This window comes from Panthera onca, chromosome B3 (assembly GCF_046562875.1).
Source record: "Panthera onca isolate mPanOnc1 chromosome B3, mPanOnc1 haplotype 2, whole genome shotgun sequence".
Taxonomy (NCBI): domain Eukaryota; kingdom Metazoa; phylum Chordata; class Mammalia; order Carnivora; family Felidae; genus Panthera; species Panthera onca.
The window spans coordinates 99819222-99841270 of NC_138344.1; the positions used below are offsets into that span (position 1 = coordinate 99819222).

General features: G+C 33.9%; 1 protein-coding gene across 2 annotated transcripts in view; it reads left to right on the forward strand.

The window, feature by feature from the left end:
* The window catches only part of STYX (serine/threonine/tyrosine interacting protein), a 37573-nt gene extending 17046 nt beyond the window's left edge, over positions 1–20527 (forward strand). Inside the window, exons 4-11 of one of the 2 annotated variants that reach the window (XM_060619860.3) lie at positions 1566–1663; positions 5035–5095; positions 5500–5536; positions 5972–6011; positions 6102–6152; positions 8343–8415; positions 14596–14689; positions 16842–20527. In XM_060619860.3, coding sequence (XP_060475843.1) covers positions 1566–1663; positions 5035–5095; positions 5500–5536; positions 5972–6011; positions 6102–6152; positions 8343–8415; positions 14596–14689; positions 16842–16915 — 528 coding nt within the window. In that variant the 3' untranslated portion in view covers positions 16916–20527. The remainder of the gene's footprint in view (positions 1–1565; positions 1664–5034; positions 5096–5499; positions 5537–5971; positions 6012–6101; positions 6153–8342; positions 8416–14595; positions 14690–16841) is intronic. The other variant, XM_060619861.3, reaches the window with a different exon arrangement.
* Positions 20528–22049: the final 1522 nt, after the last annotated feature.

Genomic DNA, 22049 nt, shown 5'->3' on the forward strand with positions numbered 1-22049 from the left:
TAATATATGCCAGACATCAGAACATTTGCTGCAAAAATTGACATTTTAAACTTTTGAAAGCCATATTTTCTTAGCTCAGGCTGCTGTAATAAAATACTATAGACCAATGGCTTAAACATCAGACATTTATTTCTTGTGGTTGAAGTGGCTGGGAAATCTGAAATCAGGGTGCCAACATGGTTAGGTTTTGGTAAGGGCCCTCTTCCTAGCTTGCAGATGGCTGCATTCTTGCTGTATCTTTACATGGCAGAGAGACAAAGTCCTGATGGCTGTTCCTTTTTTCAGGGCACTAATTCCATCATGTGGGCTTTACCCACATGACCTCATCTAAATCTCTGATTACCTTCCAAAGGCCCTATCTCCTAATACCACCTTGGAAGTTAGGACTTCAACATACAGATTTTAGGGAGATACAAACATTCAGTCCATAACAAATATAAATTATTCTTTGACTTCTCTGATGGATTATTAGTATTATTGTTCTGGACTATTTAATGCAGAAAGTGGGAATTAAATATATGAGCGTAAGCTGAAAAGTTTCATAGAAAACTCAAAATTAGGAATTCTGATTCCTCATGCCAGCATGATTTGTTAAATATATTTAACAAACATATAGTTGTTGAACAGTTAATATTTTCAAGGCACTGTTATACATACTTAATATGAATCTGTGAACAAAATCATAGTTCTCTTGGAATTTACATTCTATTAAAATAACACGTATATGTATTATGCCACATATAGTATATGTATATAACATGTTATATTAAATGTTAATGTATTTAATATATTAAATTGCTTTAAATGTCACATTAAATTGCTTTAAATGTATAGCCAAAAGACACCACAGAATATATCATTTGGAGTTGCCAGTTAACTTGAGAAAAATTTTTAAACTGAAACTTTAGTCTGTGAACTGTATATGTTAATTCTGGCTTGTATCAGAAAAAGTGTACTGAAAGAGGCAGGGAGATTTGGGCCCTGGTATTCCAATTAACTATGTCAGTGATGTTCAATAATTGTTTATGTCTTAGCAGTCCCTTCTAAAGAATAAAGTTTGTAGTCAGTATATGTAATTACCATTTACTGAATGCCTGCCATGTGCCCCAGGCACTGTGCCAAATTCCTTACATTATATTATCTTATGTAATTCATCTAACCACTCAGTGGAAAGGTTAGTACCGAACCACAGAGCTCAGGTCATTAGCAGAGCTGGAAGATAGAGGTTGGGATTCTCATGACTAAAAGCCTTTAACCACTATATAGTATTGTTTACCAAATAAATGATCTTTAAGGTCTCAACAAGCCCTAAAATTATGGATGTAAAATAATCTTATTAGCCTTTTGAGCTTATGTAGTATATATTAATCTTAAATCATTGAAATATTTTACCGATCACTTCAGGTAAATTATTGTAAAATTAGCTTTAATACCCTGTGCCTAAAGTTCAGATGTGGCTATGTAATTTTAATGTTCAGTCCTGTGTATTTCAGACACCTGTGTTACAGCAAGGCGATGTTTTGTATTTTAAACTATTTCTCTCCCTTGTCCCTCTCTTTTTATAGCTACCTATTCTACAGAAATATGGAATAACCCATATAATATGCATAAGACAAAATATTGAAGCAAACTTTGTTAAACCAAACTTTCAACAATTATTTAGGTAAGAATTATGGTTGTGATGTATTAAAATGTTATGGGTAGCAAACATGTATTTTTATTTCAAGTTAATTTTATTATAGCAGACTTCTGTACATATCTGTTTTATAAGGATGCTCATCTAGGTATATCATTTAAAAAATAAACTTCTTTAAATTCTTAAATAAGTAACTAAATCATATAATGCAGAATTTTAAAGATTCAAAAGCATGTATAGTATACTGAAAAGTTTCCCTATCCTTATCCCTTAGATAGCCAGTTCCCCTCTAGAAGCATTCACTGTTACTCTTTGAGTATCCTTCCAGGATTATGTTGTATATACAAACAGTCCTACAGATAAACTTTTATTTTTTACACTGGCTTAAAGATTTTTTTTTTTTAATTTACTTTTAGAGATTGCTTCATATCATTACTTAGAGAGCTGCACTGATTTTTTAAATTTTCATAGTAATCCATTGAATAGCTATACTAAAATTTATTCAGTCTGTCTCCTGTTGTTGGGTATTTAGATTGTTTCCAGTCTTTGCTAATATAGCAGGTATTCCCATACATTTCATTTAATTCATGTGTGAATATATCAGTTGGATAAAGTGTAGAAGTGGAATTATTGCATCAAAGAATATGAGCATTTAAAATTTTAATGGATGTTGCAAATTGCCCCCCAATGAGTTGTATCAGTTTACATTCCTACTATGAAGTGAATGAGAAGAGACTATTTCCTTGGTATCTCTAAGACAAATTGTAAAACAATTGTAATTTTCCCCAATTTTCTAGAGTAAAAATGATGTCTCATGTAGTTCTAATTTGCCTTTCTCGTTTATCTTCTAATGAGTGTGGTTGAGCATCTAATGGTTTTTAGTTTTATTTTAACTTTATTTTAAAAATAAATCTATATATTACAGTGATATAAAAAAGGGTGCAAAAAAGGTGTGTAAATAAAGTATGTCTCTTTTCTCCTCTAAACCCAAGCTCCAGCTTCTCTCTTGGGAGGCAGCTACTATTAACTCAAATATTCTAGAGATACTGTGTATCTATATAAAACATATTGTTGTAATTCTCTGATTGATTTATTGATTGTAAAAATGAAAGCAACCTGATTTTCCATCAGAACAGGACATTCTGAAATATATTGTGTAGGGGTGCCTGGGTGGCTCAGTCAGTTGAGCATCCAGCTTTGGCTCAGGTCATGATCTTGCACTCTGTGAGTCTGAGCCCCACATCCAGCTCTGTGCTGACAGCTCAGAGCCTGAAACCTTCTTCATATTCTAGGTCCTTCTCGCTCTCTGCCCCTCCCCCACTTGTGTGTACGCTCTCTCAAAAATAAACATTAAAAAATTAAAAAAAAAAAAATATATATATATAGTGTGAATGTACAATAGAATCCTATAACCATGAAAAAGAATGAAATATTTCTGTGTTGATATGGAATAATCATTAATATTTATTAAAAAAGCAAGGTGTATAACCAAGTGTATATATACTCTCAATGTGTTTAAAAATACATACATTAGACATAGGTTCTTGTATATGCATGGAAAATTTCTAGACTAACACACCAGAAATTTGACAGTGGTTGCTTCTGAGAAGAGAAATTTAGAGTCTGGTAGAAGGGCCTACTTTTTTATTGCAAATATTTTTATACTGTTAGAATTTTTTACCATGTGTACATATTTTTCAGTTAATAAAAACTTTTTTAAAATTTTATAAATTTTTAAAATTTATAAAAATTTTAATGTTTATTTGTGTGTGTGTGTGTGAGAGAGAGAGAGAGAGAGAGACAGCATGAGTTGGGGAGGGGCAAGAGAGGGAGACACAGATTCTGAAGCAGGCTCCAGGCTCCAAGCTGTCAGCACAGAGCCCGAAGCTGGGCTTGAACTCATGAGCAGCAAGATCATGACCTAAGCCGAAGGCAGATGCTTAGCTGACTGAGCCACTCAGGTGCCCCTAAAAACTTATTTTAACAAAGAGATGTTCTATTCTAAAATAAAATAGATTGAATTTTTTTTCTAATTGTGAAAGAAATCCTTCTTCTTTATAGATACTATGGAAAATACAGAATGACACTAAGAAAAATATAAAATCATCCACAATTCCACAACCCAGAGAAAACACTTTAGTTAACATTTTGGCATGTTCCTTCTAAATCTTACTCTATCATACATATGTGTATTATGCATACACACATATAGACTTACATATATTAAAGAAAATTAAAGTGTGATATTTTAAAATGCCATCCTATACATTTCTAATTTGTGTTTTTGTTTTTAGTACCAAAATGTCCTGTGTGCAGCTATTTTATCCTAATGGAAGAATTCTTTCTCCTTAGATTTAGAATATTGGCTTATAGATTGATAGTTGTGCTAATAGTTTTTGACACTCAAAATGGTGTGCAATAAAATATGCTAGATTGATTCTGAATTAACTTTTTTTCCTATGAAGCTGTGTTTTATGTAACAGTTCAGTCTACAAAATCACTTGAGGAGACAGCCATTGTCAGAATCCTTTTGGTTTTTACATTGGATTATCCTTGGATACTGAGTTTTGGGTTCTCTGTGATAAACCCAGAATTTACTGAAGTTGTTAACCACCTAAATAAGAACTGTAATTTTTAAGGCAATATTGACTTTAAAAATTAATTTTGTAACTTAATTACTATAGATGTATTAATAAGCAAGTAGTCTTGGATAGGTTAGAAATGGAAGTTTTTCACAAAATAAAATAAGCCTAGCATATGAGTAATATCTTATTTTCAGTGTTTTCCAAAGTGTAAAATTGTAGGACAGGTGGTCTCTTGGTTGAATTTTTTTTTTTTTTTTTTTTTTTTTTTTTCTCTACTGAAGGTTAGTTCAAGCAATGAATATTTGACTCCCATCATTCTGGCTGCATCAGACTTCCTATTTTGATTACCTTCCTCTCTTTGAGACTTTGGGCTTACTCTGAATCGTCCTATATAGGGTTGTGAGGAGTGGTCACAGGGCCACTCAGAGAAGAATCTTCTAATCCATGGGGAAGTTAGTAGAAATAGAAGAATAACAATAAGGAATACAGACACTTTTTGTCTTTATATTCTAGGTCCACTCTAATATAGAGGAAAGTTTCTTCCTTCTTGGGATTTTACAGTTTTAACTAGATAGATTTTTTATACTATAAAATATCAGAGAAATATTAACTTGTTATTTAAGGCTGAAGCATTTAAAAATGCTATGTATGTATTTAAGCAATATAAAATCTATGACCCAGTTCTTGGGAATATGACACTTTGAAAGTTGTTTTGCATTATTTTCTTGGTTGCCAAGAAATTTTGTAAATTTTTTTATACATAGATAGAATTTTATCTGAATGTGTGCTTATCACAAAATATTCTATTTTCAGATATTTAGTCTTGGATATTGCAGATAATCCAGTTGAAAATATAATACGTTATTTTCCCATGGTAGGTATAAAATATTTTAATATTTAGAATTTGTGATTTGACCTCTTAATTATGGTTCTAAAACTTGATAATGAAACTAATTCTTTCCCATGCTACTTTTACTTTGTTATGACTGAAAATTGTGGGATTATATTTAAAGAAAATTTATTATTAAAACCATTTTATGATCGCTAAATATCTGAGAAATCACACCTTGAGTTTATTAAATTCAAATAAAATTTTAGCTCCTGTATAATTAAAAAAAATTGTAAAGTCACATTTGTAGTATTTTGGAAATTCTTGAATTAAGGTGATTTGCATTCATATAAATTAGCTGGAATTTTTTTCAATAATTTTTTATTCTGTGTATTTTATGCTAATATTACTCCAGATGTTTTATTAAAACACATGTCTTTTGCCTTCAGACTAAAGAATTTATTGATGGAAGCTTACAGACTGGAGGTAAATAGTAATTTCTTTATGTAGCCAGTGTTTATTTTCAGGAGATTATGTGTTATAGTTAATTTTTTAGTTACCATTTGTCTTAAATGAAGGGTATGGAAGTTGGAATTGTATGTAATAGACTATTCCCAAATTTGTTTTTTCCCAACTCCTTGTTTCATTTGGATAGGCTTTCTTAAGTAACCCTATACAACCATTTTTGAATTCTGGGTCAGCTTTAAATGTCTTTAATTTCAAAGTCTACAGGTAATATAAATTGTAAAACTTGAAAGTTAGTAAGTATCTAAATGGTATGTATAAAACATAAAACGTTTAAGAAAGGATTTATCTTACTATGGTATAGTACATGGTTTCAATATATTTTAGTTGCTGAATTAGATATATATATATATATATATATATATATAGTCAGAGTAATTATTTCTTGTTTTTCAGGAAAAGTTCTTGTCCATGGAAATGCAGGGATCTCCAGGAGGTATGAAGTTAGAGATTATCTTTTTTTTCTAGCATTTAATTAATGAGTTGTGTTTTCTATTTTTTTCTAAAATATTTTCCCCCTCTTCAGTGCTGCCTTTGTTATTGCATACATTATGGAAACATTTGGAATGAAGTACAGGTAAGAAAGTACTCTGAAACCTAGCCAATTTAAATTCTCATTAAAATGAAGCTTAATGGAAACAGTTTGGGAGTTTGAAGTTGATATTCTCTTCATCATTTTGTCATCTAGTCATGTTTGATTAGGCAGGTTCTTATATTCCATGCTTAGTCGTTTAACCTTTGTAGCTTGTCTACCTTGTGTAGATATACTTTAGGCTAATATTTTGTGGTTTTAGGGAACTAGTGCTAAATGTTATTTTAAGAAGCTATGATAGTTACAGTTGGAAATAACCCTTGGAAAAGTAATTATTTACTACTAGAGAATTGTTCAGTCTGAGTTTAAAAACTTAGACACACACACACACAAACTCGTACACACAGATGTTTATTGCTTCCCTTGTTTAGAAGGCTAATCTAGGGGCATCTGGGTGGCTCAGTTGGTTAAGCGTCCGACTTTGTCTCAGGTCATGATCTCACAGTCCATGAGTTGGAGCCCTGCGTTGGGCTCTGTGCTGACAGCTCAGAGCCTGTAGCCTGCTTCAGATTCTGTGTGTCCCTCTCTCTCTGCCTCTCCCCCACTCATACTCTGTTTCTCTCTCTCTCTCTCTCTCTCTCTCTCTCTCTCAAAAATAAATAAACGTTAAAAAAATTATAAAAGGCTAATTTATTACGTTTTCCTTTAACAATAGTTGGGTGAAAAATTACCTAGGCACTGTTTCATCTTCTGTTCATAATTCAGTGTAGTCTTTCTTATCCAGAATCAACTTTTCCAAGCATACTACCTAGATAAAAGAGAGAGAGCCCCAGAACAAAAGAAAAAACTGGTCAATGTACAGTGTTTCCTGTTCTTAGTGTGTCTTGTACAAGTTAGAAATCTTGTAATCATTGACACCTCCTTGTCATTCATTCCTTACCTCCTAAACTGACCCTTTACCAACCTGTTTTATGTCCTAAAATATACCTTGAATCTGTCACTTTATCTTTCTCTTCATCATCATTTAATCTTCAATCCAAGCTCCAATCATGTCTTTCCTGGACTCTTCCAATGGTAGCCTTCTTAGTGGTTTTATGTATCCTTTTGTTTCTCCAGTCGGTTTTTTTCTGCACTACAGTAGGAGTGAACTTTTCAAAAGATAAATCTGGTCATATAATCACCATACCCCCAAAAAGCTCTCAAAGGTTTCTGATCCTTAATAATTTTTAACATGGCCAGTGAAACTTTGTGTGATATGCCTGTATCAACTTATCTATCATTGTATCATGTTCTCTGTTAGTCTCTTCATTTGAGCTGTATTCAGCATTGGATCCACATGACTAATACATACTAGACATTCAAATACTTGTTTAATTTGTTTGGTATCCTTTGTGTTTAAATTTCTTAAAAGTGTCAGTTCCTAGGGATACCTGGGTGGCTCAGTTGGTCGAGTGTTCCACTCTTGATTTTGGCTCAGTCATGATCTCAGGGTTGTGAGATCGAAGCCCACATTGGGCTCTGTGCTGGGCATGGAGCCTACTTAAGATTCTCTCTTTTCCTCTTCCTCTGCCTCTCCCCCCACCTGCTCGCACACTCTCACTCTGTCTCTCTAAATAAAAAGTGTCAATTCTTAATATTATTTGAATACAAATCCTTCATTTATTTAATTGAAAAAGATAAATGCTGGCTAGACGTTATGTTTTATATATTCTCTTTATTATTTGGTGTCTTGTCAGTAATAAAGGTGAAAATAGCTTCCATACATTGGGTCTGTGGCAGGTACTATTCCAGGCTCTTTTATCTCATTTAAGCCTTACAACAACACAAGGGAGTAGATATAGTTCTCCTTGTTTAAACAATGGTAATATTTTGAGCATGTACTGTGTGATAGATGCTCTACAAAGGTGCTTTACACTTATATCTTCTATCTTCACAGTAGCCTATCTAGATAGGAATTATTATAATCCCTAATTTACAGATGAGAAAAATAAAGTTTAGAAAGTTGAGCAGCTTCCCTTAGAACACAAGCTGGTAAATAAGCGGGATTGTGATATTTCATCTGACCATGCTGTCGATTTTTCCTCTACATCTCCACCTCTCTGTAGTAAAAGCTGTATATGATTTCCTATTTTAGGTAAATTTTTGGGATAAGTTCTTATTTTAGGTAAATTATGAAAAAAGTGAGATTACTCATGAAATAATAACATCACTTTAGTTTTCTTTTTTTGTTTTCAGAGATGCATTTGCTTATGTTCAAGAAAGAAGATTTTGTATTAATCCTAATGCTGGATTTGTCCATCAACTTCAGGTAACTTTTCTCTTCTTCCTCTTTAAGGTATCAGAAAATAGGATAATTCATTTTCTTACGTCCATGTAGATTAAATGTAGAATTTACTTTAAATACCTAAAAATTGCCATAATCTAATTATTTATTTAATTTTATTATTTTTTTTTTAACTTTTCAAATTTATTTTAAATATAATCTATACACCTAACATGGGGCTTGAATTCAGGACCCCGAGATCAAGAGTTGCATGCTCCTCTAACTGAGCCAACCAGGCACCCCCTAATTTGATTTTTTATTCAAGTTTACATTTCCAGTTAAAAGTTTTTTCTTTTTCTTTTTTTTTTTTTTAAGTTTATTTATTTTATTTATTTTTTTTTTTTTTAATTTTTTTTAACGTCTTATTTTATTTTTGAGACAGAGAGAGACAGAGCATGAACGGGGGAGGAGCAGAGAGAGAGGGAAACACAGAATCTGAAACAGGCTCCAGGCTCTGAGCTGTCAGCACAGAGCCCGACGCGGGGCTCGAACTCACAGACCGTGAGATCATGACCTGAGCTGAAGTCGGAAGCTTAACCGACCAAGCCACCCAGGCGCCCCAAGTTTATTTATTTTAAGAGAGAGCGAGGGAAAGAGAAAATCCCAAGCAGAGTCCACAGTGTCAGTGCAGAGCCCAATACTGGGCTCAAACTCACAAACCATGAGACCATGACCTGAGCCAAAGCTGGATGCTTAACCAACTGAGCCACCCAGGCGCCACTCAAAAGTATTTTCTTAAAAGCTGCTATTACTGTGGAAAAAAGGGTTAAAGGCACATTGTTAAATGTAAGATAAAATAATTGTTAGAAATTTCATTTTTTTCCCTCTATTTTGATTGTACACACAGAGACAAGAGTTTTGATTCTAAGTATACTATGTATAGAAGCTTTTATATTTTATTTTCTATATTATAGGCCTTATTTTTTCCATGTTTCAAATTTTGTTGGTGCCTAGAAGATGAACTAAAAAGACAGTAAGATAAACCTGTGAGGTATCTGATTAAACTAGTTTAATTTTTTCCAAAAAGGAAAATTATGGATTAAAGGATGTCTTCTTACTCATTCCATCCAGTTATGCAGGAGTAAATAAGTTTCTTTGCCTTTTAACCCTGTTGTGTAAAAACGTTGTCTTTTTAAATTGATTTTTTTATTTAAAGTAATATATACTTATATATACTTATGGTATTATATATACTTATGGTTAAAATTCAACAATATATATACAACTGTACCAGCATTTTTATATGTATATATACATATATGTACATATGCATCATAACTTTATATTATTAATTCCTTATACATAAACCTTTAGATTGTTTCTAGTCTTTCATGATTATGAACAATATTGGGAAAAGTATCCTGGTAGGTACATCTTTGTTTACATGTGTGAATATGCCTGTAAGATATATACATATATAGAGAGAGCTATTGTTGGGTCAGAGGCATTTGAAATTTGATGTTATCACGTAGTCTTTTAAAAGGCTTAAATAATGTAAGCCACCAGGAAACTGGAAGTACCTTTTTCCCAATATCACATTCAGCACCAATAGCCAAAAATATTTTATCAGATTTTTCTGATCATTGTCATCATGGTGGTAAAAGTGGCAACTCCAGTGGTTTGCCCATCTTTCTATCAGATTATTGATATTTTTCTCATTGGTTTATAAGAGCTCTTTATATATTAAGGAACCTATTTTTAGCCAACTGAGTTGAAATGCTATTTTTATTATATACTGAACTCTTATCTATATTTGGGCCTATTTCTGGACTTTGTGTTCTATTCCATTGCTCTGCTTACTGCTGCAATTGTGTCAAACAATTTTAAATACTATATTATATAAGTAAGTTATGGTATAGCTCAAGATTCCCTCATTAATGTTCTTTCTAGAATTTTCCTGGCAAGGTTTTAACATTGTGTGTGTGAGCTTTACTGAAAAGGGCTCTATATTTTTTATTTTATAACTATGTTTACAGTTCAGAAAGAATTGATCTTACATTTTTAGTCTTTGTTTCTAACTATATATTCCATTTATTCAAATCAATTTTTATGTCCTCTAGTGTTTTAAAGTTTTCTTTTTGGGGGCACCTGGGTGGTTCAGTCGGTTAAGCATCTGACTTCAGCTCATGTCATGATCTCGCTGTTTGTGAGTTTGAGCCCTGCATCGGCCTCTGTGCTGACAGCTTCGAGCCTGGAGCCTGCTTTGGATTCTGTGTTTCCCTCTCTCTCTGCCCCTCCTCTGCTTGCACTCAGTCTCTGTCTCTCAAAAATAAACATTTAAAAAAAAATTTTTTTTAATCTTTCTTTTTGTAGAATATATGTATTTCTTATGAAATTTACAGTATCCTATATTCAACACAGTTTACTCAGCAGAATAGCCAGAATCTTATTACAGGTTATCCCTCCACTTAAAGTAAAAGCCACAGGCCTTATTTACAATGACTTTTATAGCCTTACACTTGCAGTCCTTTACCTTTCAGTTCTAATCTCCTACTATCTCATTTGCTTACTATGTATGTTCCAGTCACATTGACCTTCTCACAATTCCTTGAAAATACTATGCATGTTCTCATCTCAAGGCACTTGCCCTTATTCCCCCCACCGAGAATGCTTTCCCCCAAACATCTGCATGGCTTGTTCCCTTAATTTTCCTTTGACTGCATTATTGCAATAGCATTCTAATGGGTATTAGGAATACTTGCTTCTGCCCTTACCTCCTAAATCCCTACATTCAAAAGAAATATTAGTTTGGACAAAAATGGTAGCAAGGGAAGAGGTGAGAAGAGATCACATTTTGGATTTGACAGTATAGCTGACAGGATTTGCTGATGGATTGGATGTGAAGAGAGAAGATTAAGATGAATCTAAGCCTTTATGGAAGATATGAAAGAAACTGCATGAGAAGATTTAAGGGGAATAAAATCAAGTTCGGTTTTGGTTACATTAAGGTAGAGAGGGCTGTTAGGCGGTAGGCAGTTATACATATCAAAGTCCAGACTTCAGGGGAAAGAACCATATATCTAATTAGTATTATATAAATGCCAATGAAAGCCCTGAGACTGGGTGAGATCACTACGGGAATGTAGATAGAGAAGAAGTTCCAAAACAACCCTGATGCACTCCAACATGTAGAGGGTGGGGAGATGAGGAATTAGCAGAAAAGATCGAAAAGAATGGCCAATGGGATAGGAAAAAAATCAGGGTGGCTTGTTTGAGAAGTCAAGTGAAGGAAGTGTTTGAAGAAGTAGGGAATGATCCTACAAAGGCTGATAATAGGTCAAATAAGATAAGGGCTGAGAATTAACATTAGGTTAGGAACATGAGGTTATTGGTGTCCTTGACAAACAGTAGAAGGCAAAGGATAAGCCTAATTGGTCAGCATTCAGGGAAAAATGGGAAGAGAGGAATGTGAACAGCAAGAATAGATAATTGCAGGAATTATGCTTTGAAGGGGAAAACAGAAATGACAGCTGGAGGGGAAATTAGGGTTATTAGGGGGGATTTTGTTTGTTTTCTAAAGTCTAGCATATTTGCTGTCTGGGCAATTCCAGGAGAACAGAGGAAATTGATATTATGCCAGAAATGGATAGTATGGTCTATTCTCTTTGTTGAGTTTATTATATTTATTGTTTATTAACCCATTGACCTTGAGAGTTGATATGTCATCTCTTTCATTACTACATTTCTTCCTTGAGTCCTTTTATCTCTTCTTTGTATTCATTTCAGAAATGTCATATTCTCATTGACTTCATAGAGAATTAATCATGTTCATTTGCTTCATGGAGTGATTTTCGTTTTGTTTTTTTTTTAATGTTTTATTTATTTTTGAGAGAGACAGAGACAGAGCGTGAGTGGGGAAGGGGCAGAGAGAGAGGAAGACACAGAATCTGAAGCCATCTCCAGGCCCTGAGCTGTCAGCACAGAGTCCCCCGACATGGGACTCAAACCCACAAACAGTGAGATCATGACCTGAGCCAAAGCCAGACACTTAACTGATTGAGCCACCTAGGCGCCCCCATGGAGTGATTTTCATGCTGTGTTCTTCATATGACTTTTGGTTTATAATGTTGCTTTTTTTCCCCTTGTGACATCTTTATGCTAAAAAACCTACAATGGTTCCTTTTTGATTATAGGTCATCTTTGAATTAGAAGTATTCTTCTTAGATCAGCTATTTGCCCAACAGTGAAGTTGTGGGAGAGGAACCTGGGTAGTGGTTGGGAAAGACAATAGCTTAAATTTTCCCAGTTGTCTTAGAAGACTTTCTTACCAACACTTTTCTCTGGTGGTATGACTACTCGATGGAGTAGGAAGCAGAGCACCCCACCCCATGTCACAGGTTTTTCTCATTTAGATTGATGAACACCTCATGCATGTTAGAATCACCCAGAGGAAGCTAAGCTAAACCAATTAAGTGAGAATCACTGGGGGTGAGACTTAATATTTAAGTTTTTTTTTTATTTTTGAGAGAGAGAGACAGACAGAGAGAGCACAAGTAGGGGAGGAGCAGAGAGAGAAGGAGACACTGAATCTGAAACAGGCTCCTGGCTCCGAGGTGTCAACACAGAGCCTGACGCGGGACTTGAACTCATGAATCCTGAGATAATGACCTGAGCTGAAGTTGAATGCTTAACCAACTGAGGCACCCAGATGCCCCTGTATATGTATTTGAAGCCTCTCCGGTGATCTTTAGGTATAGCCAGACTTGGAGAATTACTGGTTAAGGTTTTATTTTTAACTAAGATCAGATACTTGGCTTCATACTTCACCTTACTATCATATAGCCTGTTTCTTGCAAAAATATCATGTGTGGGCATTTACATTTTCCCTGATAAGCCCTACCTCACCCCACAGCCCACTCACATTTCCTGATCATCATACTATTTAAAGGCTTGTTAGTTTTATCTTAGGCACACCATCTTTCTTTGGAGAACTCTGAAGTGTACCCATTCTGCCTGATTTTTGCAGTCAGGCATCTTGTGTTCTAGCTTGTCTGGTTCCATTTTTTTTTTCTTAATTTACTGTGGAATATAATACACATATAGAAAATGCATAAGATGTAAATACACATTCATGTAACCACCATTAGGTCAAGAAACTGAACCTATGCTAGGATCTCGAAAGCCCTGTGATGCCCCTTCCCAATCACAGACACTCTTTCTCCTTTTATAAAGGTAACCACTATTCTGACCTATTTGGTAATTATTTCTTTAGTTTTCATTCTTCTCATATTTACGGTTATGGTTGTTTCCTAGTTTCATCAAATGAGGTGTTCTCTATTATCAGAGGAGAGGGATAGAAATGCCTTTATTCTTCCATGTTTGGAGGTAGAGGACTATTAATTTTAAGGGATCAGAAAATCAAATACATATTTGAATCCATTAAATGCCTTATTAGTCTCATTTTTAAAGGGGTGCCTGGGTGACTAAGTCAGTTGAGCGTCTGACTTCAGCTGAAGTCATAATCTCGCAGTTCATGAGTTAGAGCCCATGTTGGGCTCTCTGCTATCAGTGTGGAGCCTACTTGGGATCCTCTGCCTCTCTCTCTCTGCCTCTTCCCCTCCTGCATGTGCACACACTCTGTCTCTCAAAAATAAATATTAAACAAATAACTCTTCTCCAAAATAGGGAGCAATACAGTATTAAGGTGAAATGAGGAGAAAGGAGTAATAAGTTACATTAAAAAAATAATAAAATATTCTACGAAAACATTTTATCTTTATTGAACTTTATTTCATTTTATTCTTAGTCATTTTATGAGATTGCTTGTTTGGGTTTGTGGTGTGTGTGTGTGTGTGTGTGTGTGTGTGTGTGTGTGTGTGTGTGTTTTAACAGAGGAGCTTAGATAACATGTAATTAACACCGCAAAGGCTTGTGTTTTAACAGAGGAAGTCAGAGATCATATAGCTAATGCCCCAGTGGCAGAGAACATATACCAGCAGTTCAACGTATGATACCCTAGTGCAAGAAATTAGCTTGACTTGATTTATAGTTTCATCAGTAAATGCAAAATTATGAGGTCAGAATTTTAAACTTGTATTTCTCTTACAACAATTATGGCACCAGATTTTTCAGTATCAATAAGAATACCAGTAATGAACATGGTAACCACTGTTTTGGGTACCCAAGAATTTAAATGTATATTCAAGTTAATTAAATCTTTTTTAGGAATATGAAGCCATCTACCTAGCAAAATTAACAATACAGATGATGTCACCACTCCAGATAGAAAGGTCATTATCCGTTCATTCTGGACCCACAGGTAAGGATGTTTTTTCATTTTGGAGAAGGTTGGGGAGAGAGATGATGGTATGAAAGGTAGAAAGCATCTTTTGCTCTTTATTGGTTATACTGAACAATTCAAATTGTTTAGAAAACTTGGGGCAGACTATTGAATTAAAACAAGGTAATTGTAAATTTTAATTTTATACTGAATACATGTGTATTATATTGAGCTTCTACTGTGTAAACACCACTGTACTTGGTTAATAGAATAGGCTAGTTAGAAGATCACATTTCTGCTTCGTTTTAGTTTAAGTCTTTAAGTGGTGTAACTGCTGTAAAGATTAAAATAAGAGGGATCTGGAGAAGGGGCTTTAAGTACACTCCATGATCTTACTAAAAATAAAAGATGGTTAAATAAGTGAAAGCATGTTTCAAGTTAAATAGGGTGACTAACGTGAGCCACCCCAGTTTTTCTCTTGTCATCAATATTTCAGTCCCTTCTCCCTTTCTTCCCTTTTTCAGAGTATTCTCTCCATTATTTTCAAAGTTAATGATCCAAGCATGCTCTCAAAATCTTTTAACTTTATCTTTCTTCTCCAAGACCTTTGTTACCCTTGTTTGTATCCTTTCCTTTTTACTCAATCTCAGTCTATTTCAGGTTCATATTGGCCTCCTATCCAAACTCTAACTTGGTTTATTCTGTACATTCTTGCCAGATTTATTTTCATAGAAGATAGTTCATAAAAGATAGTTCTAATGTATTTTTCCTGTACAAAAGCCTTCATTGGTTTTATTCCTACAGAAGAAAACATAGAGTGTCATAGTAAGTAAAGGCACTTCTGATCTTGGTGTCTCTCAGAGTTCCTCTTTATATATGCATTCCAGAAAACTGAACTCATGGTTTCATTTGTGTCTTCTTTTCTCCACCTAGAGTGCATCACATTGTCTCTCTACCCTTAAAAACTTAGTTCACACGTTACTCAAGAGAAAGGATGATTAACTTAAACTTCCTCCAATCCCTAGTTATTTGGAATTCCTATACTCTAGAGTTTTATTTGTACCTCCTCACTTTCTGCTTGCATTAGTTGTTGATGTCTCTTACCTCTTTTAGATCCAAGTTCAGCACTTCATCTGAAACTCAGCTAGAACAGCTGTATTTAGCTTTATGGCTAGCATATTTTCTTCATCCCATTGCCTTGATATTCTATCTTTATTTTATTGATCTTATAGTGAGACATTAGTTTCATGTTAGAATCCAACCTCTGATACAACATTATTACCATGATTTAGCCCAACCTTTTGGGCATAACTTTAAGCTTGTGCCATTGTTAGGCAAATAACACAGTAGACCCTTTACCATTTTAATTGTTCCCCTAAGTTTTCCTCCATGGAGACTCAAATTTCTTGACTATAACTATTGGCCATATAGGGGTAACTTTGATTCTATGTGGAAAATTTCTGTACTAGCAGACTTTGATGTAAAGAGTAGGTAAAATAAAATCTGCTCTGTGACATGCCATCCTTTCTCTTAGTTTTAGACTTCTTGGTAATCAAACCACAGCTTCACTGGAAAAATATTTTCAGCAGTGTCTATGAAAGCAAAAAGATAATCATATCTCAAAAATAAGATTGCAAAAATACAAAATTAATCTCTTAAATTTTATGTTCAAAGTCACAGGTTTATGGTGCCTAAAAAACAAACTTGGCAACCAAACATTTAGGTACCATTCTCTCTTTAAAAATTCTGTTTTCAAGATATTTTAAAAATTAATGATTGTGGGGCACCTAGGTGCCTCAGTCGGTTAAGCATTTGCCTTCCATTCAGGTCATGATCTCACACAAGAGATTGTGAGTTCGAGCCCCACATCGGGCTCTCTGCTCTCAGTGCGGATCTTCTGTCTGCCACCCCCACCAAAAAAATAAATAAGTAAATAAATAAGTATTAATGATTGTTATTTGTAATATCTAAGACATAGTTAATTCTCAAGAGGGGAAATATATCCTGTCATGAAGATATAAAATTGTTTGGGTAACAGAAGAATTTACTAACATTCACTAAAAATTCAGTCATGGAATTCTAGTGAATATCCATACATTTATGAAAATGAAATTTTTACTAGATCTAACATTGTAGCAATTGGACTTATTTAAGTTCCCATTATATGTTATATTCATGCAATAATTTTTAGGCAGTTTGAAGAGAACACATGAAGAAGAAGATGATTTTGGAAACATGCAAGTGGCAACTGCACAAAATGGCTGACTCGAGAGCAAGATTACAGAGGATGTGAATTTCTATTTGGGAAGGAGAAAATACTAGAGACAATAATAATGTAAAATGGTAAAAATACAAGTAGTTTTTTTTTTTTTCCAATTATATGTTGCTTCCAGACGTGTTTCTCTGCAACTTGTTGAGCAACATTTTAAGAAGATGTTGGACTTCTGCAATAGATGGCACTGATGGTTTTACTCCTTTTTTCTTTTTCCTTTCTTCTTTTTTTTTTTTTTTTTTTTTTTTTACACTTTACAGTTTTATTATAAACCAAGAATTTTGGACTTGCAAAGAGGTATTATTGCAATAATGCACTTTTCATACTTGAAATTTATTTGTATGATATAAAGTTATTACTTTAAACAAAATGCAAGTTAGGGGGGATTTGTTTATAAAATCTGGGTAATTTATAACAAGAATTTCCTAAAGTTTGCTAAAAATTCATTTTGTGTTCTATATATTACATTTTAAAAATAATTTTACAGTTCACTTTTATGATGGAACCTCTTATGGAAACATTAGCAAATGCAGAAATCTGCCACATACCTGTTTTAGTATAATTCAGTAGCTTCATTACCCTTTTATTTTTTTAAACTTCTTTATCCCTTATTAATAATCTTTGAATCATGACATTAGCCAACTCTTCTTACTTTAACATGATCCAAGTATTGCTTCTATTCCTATTATCTTCGTAATTTGTTTATTCTAAAGAAAAAAAGTATAATGAACAAAGGAAGATGTTTTGCTTGGTGATACCAGATGCTAAAAACAAGGAGTTTTAGACTTTTGAGTGACTTTCCTTTTTTCCTTAACAGCCAAATGTTGTGTTTGTTCTTTTTAGAGTTGCCGACCCCATTTTTTCTCTGTCCAAAATAGTTCGAAATAGAATCTAATAACCAATGTAGCACTATTTTTTTTCTAAATGAAGCCCAAAAGAGAAAAGTGCCTTGCATTATTAAAAAATTAAAAATAAAAAAATAAATCTTCACGACCTCTAAATTAGTATGTATAACGGTGAAAAGTTTTTAACGTTCTTTTGTAATTTCTTTTTCTTTTTAACCACAAATTAGTTAAAACAGAGTCTGCGGCTTAAAGAAACCTCAGTAAGTTATTAATGTGAAATATTTACTCCTTCATTTTATGTTGTCTTAATGAGTCTGTGAGGTTGTTCTGGCTCAGATAGCAGCTTTTCTTGAAGATGCATTTATTGGGGAAAGTGGTTTGTGGGAAACCTCATTGTATTTAAAATTAGTGTTTTAATTCTTTACATTGAGTTAATCCAAATTTCCCCCATAATTTGCATTAACAAAGTCACTTTATGGATCCTTAATTCTCCATATTTTTATTTATACATATAAAGATTGTTCTAAGAAAAACATTTTTGCTATTTTAAGTATGCCATGAGGGAGGAGAGGAGTGTTTTTAACTTTTTATAGTTGATTTAGGGTAGCACAAACAAAACTCCTTTATATCTCATTTTTCAGTCCTCTCTTGAGGTGCTTTACTGATGGGAATGATTTCCATACATTCCCTTGGTACCATCAGGTACTATGCAAGGTAACCCATTACACCAAGTTACTTGTTTTGCTTTCCTCCCTACAATGTAATATAATACAGTAAAAAAGCTTTTTTTTATCCAGCATAGCAGGAGAGTGGAAATGAATTAAAATTGTTTTATTAACTAAGAGTTAATTCCTATTGACCGAGGTGGTATTCTTCTAATTCCTTTCTCTTCCCCTATTTTACCACCCTGAGAAGAGCCTATGATTAATCCCACTGTGGTCTTGTATTCTGTTGTGTGATTAGGTCATGGTGTGGTAGTCCAGTAGAGTCAAGATTTGCATTGTGTTCAGAAATTCCACTTGGCAAAATGCCAGATAACACAGCTTTCCTGTATATAGATCACTATATAGGTCAGCAAAAACCTCTCTTGCAATCTAATAATCTGTGATGCTTCTTCATTCAGCAGAAACTCTGCTTAAAAGAATCTTCGTAATACTACATTTAGGTTTTAAAATGAGGGAGTTAAGATTTTTAAAATTAGTTTCTTAAATACACATATCCTCTCTAGTCTAGCCAAAAATACAGATTTGGTCATTTATTAATTTAAAGCTGGTAATTTTCCACTTTTTCTAACCACTGTAATTTTTATGTTGTCACTGAAGTGCCTGCCCAGCACTGTATATTAAAGACTGTCTCTTGAACGCTAGGAAAAGGGACTATCATCTTCTTGAGTACAGTACTAATGGGGACAAAACATGAAGTTTATTTTTCTTTCATGTAAGAACACCCCAAGTTTGTTTTACCTAAATTCAACTAGTTCTGGTAGCTCTTCTAGTCTTTCTTCTGTTTGGTTCCATTTCTGTTAATTCTTTTATTTCTACAGATGTTTTGTGATAGTTACCTATAATACATTTAACCAATCATGACTTTTTTTCTAGACTATTTGAATAATGTATGAGTGATGTAGCACCTAATTTTAGACATTAAATATGTTATCTGGGCAAGGATTTCAACTGAAATTGCAGGAAAACTGCTTTACTGTCCACGTTAAAAGTATGAAACAAGTATTGAAAATATGCAAACTTGAATGGCAGTATTCTTACCTTCTAATTTTAATTAGTTCATGTTAATTTCTTATCTATTATGTGTTTAAAGAGCAGTTACCTTTATTTGTATCTACTCTATGGTGGAAATGTTAAACCATGATAGCTTCTGGCTTCTGATACCAACTCTCAACCACTTAACTTTTACAGCAGAATATTTGTTTTGGGGGGAGGGGGATTTTGTGCTTCATATGAGTTTAGAAGTAATGTCAGAAAATGTTAAGCATGTCCTTTTTAAGAAAATATAAGGTTTCTAATTGTCTAATTACCATGGTAATTCAAGTGAATTAGAAGTATTTAACTGCAATCTTGAATTATAAAGTTGGGATGCATACACACACACACACACACACACACACACACACACACACATATCAGGATCTCAACTTGATGTAAAGTAAATGAGCAGTTACCTGGCGGATTTTTTTTTTTTTTTTTTATGACTGGTTTAATCCATAATTCCATAACAAACTTAGCTTCACTTCAGTATTTACTTTATCTTTGTCCATCCAAACATGCTCCAATGTGGAAATGATAGGAAATAACTAAGATTACTAAAAGATTTTATTTTATTTTTAGAAAGATAAGTTTCTAGGATCTTTGAATGCTGGATTTTTTTGTCTTACCCATCCATGGCAGCTAAAAAAAAAAAAATCAAAATATTCAGGTTTACATGTTAGCTCTCTCATAGGGAGTTGCCATACCTCACAGTTCAAAGTGTATTCTATAGATCAGTAACATTATACTGACATGTAATTGCAATTTACTATGCAGCAAAAATGATTCAAGAAGAAAAATAACCTACAGTGTCTATTTACCTTTGTATAGGGAATTGCTTAAGTTACTCTGCTTTTAACATTTGTACTTGGATAAAATGCTTATGTATGTATAGGAATGTCACAGTGCAAGATGCTGCTAGCCCAGGCACAAAGTATTAAAATTATTTTGTGAAGATTGGTGGTTGTATTAAAACTGTTGTGCCATTATACCTCAAAAAGATTGAAACGTTCATTTATACTGCTTATGCCTCAGAACTTCTTTAGATTGTTGTCTTCTAGGTAAAAGTAAGCTGCTTTTACTACCTCAGATTAATAAGGATGAACAAACATTGGATGTTAAGCATTTAAGAGTATCTTCCAAAAACACTGTATGGTCACACACACACAAATCCAGGCAAGGCCTGAATTTTAGCTCAAGAATATTTCTTAAGTATTAGTTGAACAGACTTGGAGTTGGAAGTGAGTAAATTCATGTCTGAAGGAAAGAGTATAAATCATCCACAGAGCAGCTTCTAGCCTGTTAAAAACAACACTACTTGTGTTCACAGTACCATATTCCCCATCAGCCTACATACTACTCTTCATCAAATCTAAGATGCTATCACTACACTGTTCTTTTAGATACCACTAAAAGGCAAAATATTGTTGAATAAACTGTGGCAAGGCATTGATCAGAAAACGCATCCTGATTTCCAAAATGTTAGCATAAAAAATGTGCATCTTAGAGTCAAAGAAATATAAAAATACAAAATATATGAGGCATGATAAAAATCACAACTGTCACTTCACCCTATCTTTTCAAAGCAAATAATGCTTTAAAATGTGAATATATAGTTTATATATTATGAAACGTTTTATGCAATTTTCTCAAATTTACTCACAATATGAGTTAGAAAATTTTAAACATACTCTGGCTAACTTTAAAAAAAAAAATTATTTTTTTATTTTTGAGAGACCGAGTACAAGCGGGGGAGGGGCAGAGAGAGACACACACAGATCTGAAGCAGGCTCCAGGCTCTGAGCTATCAGCACAGAGCCCAACCTGGGGCTTGAACCCATGAACCGTGAGATCATGACCTGAGCCAAAGTCATAGGCTTAACCAACTGAGCCACTGAGGCACCCCAATGGCCAGCTTTTATTTATTTATTTTCTTTCTTTCTTTTTTTTTTTAAATTTTCTTCTTATATAACTTATTGTCAAATTTGTTTCCATACAACAACACCCAGTGCTTATCCCAACAGGTGCCCTCTTCAGTGCCCATCACCCATTTTCCTTACCCCCCCCCCACTTCAGTTTGTTCTCAATATTTAAGAGTCTCTTATGGTTTGCCTCCTTCCCTCTCTGTAACTCCCCCCCCCCCCATCCCCCCTGGTCTTCTGTTAAGTTTCTCAGGATCCACATATGAGTGAAAACGTATGGTATCTGTCTTTCTCTGCCTGACTTATTTCACTTAGCATAACACTCTCCAGTTGCATCCACATTGCTACAAATTGACCAGCTTTTAAAATAAAGCTAAAAATACAGGGGTGCCTGAGGTGGCTCAGTCAATAAAGAGTCAGCTAACTCTTTTGGCTCAGGTCATGATCCCAGGGTCATGGGTTTGAACCCCATGTAGGGCTCCACACTGGCTGAGTGTGGAGGCTGTTTAAGATTCTCTTCCTCTGCCCCTCATCCCCGCTTGCACACTGAGGTTAAAACTTTAAATAAAAATAAAGCTAAATACAGATCACCACTTTCAT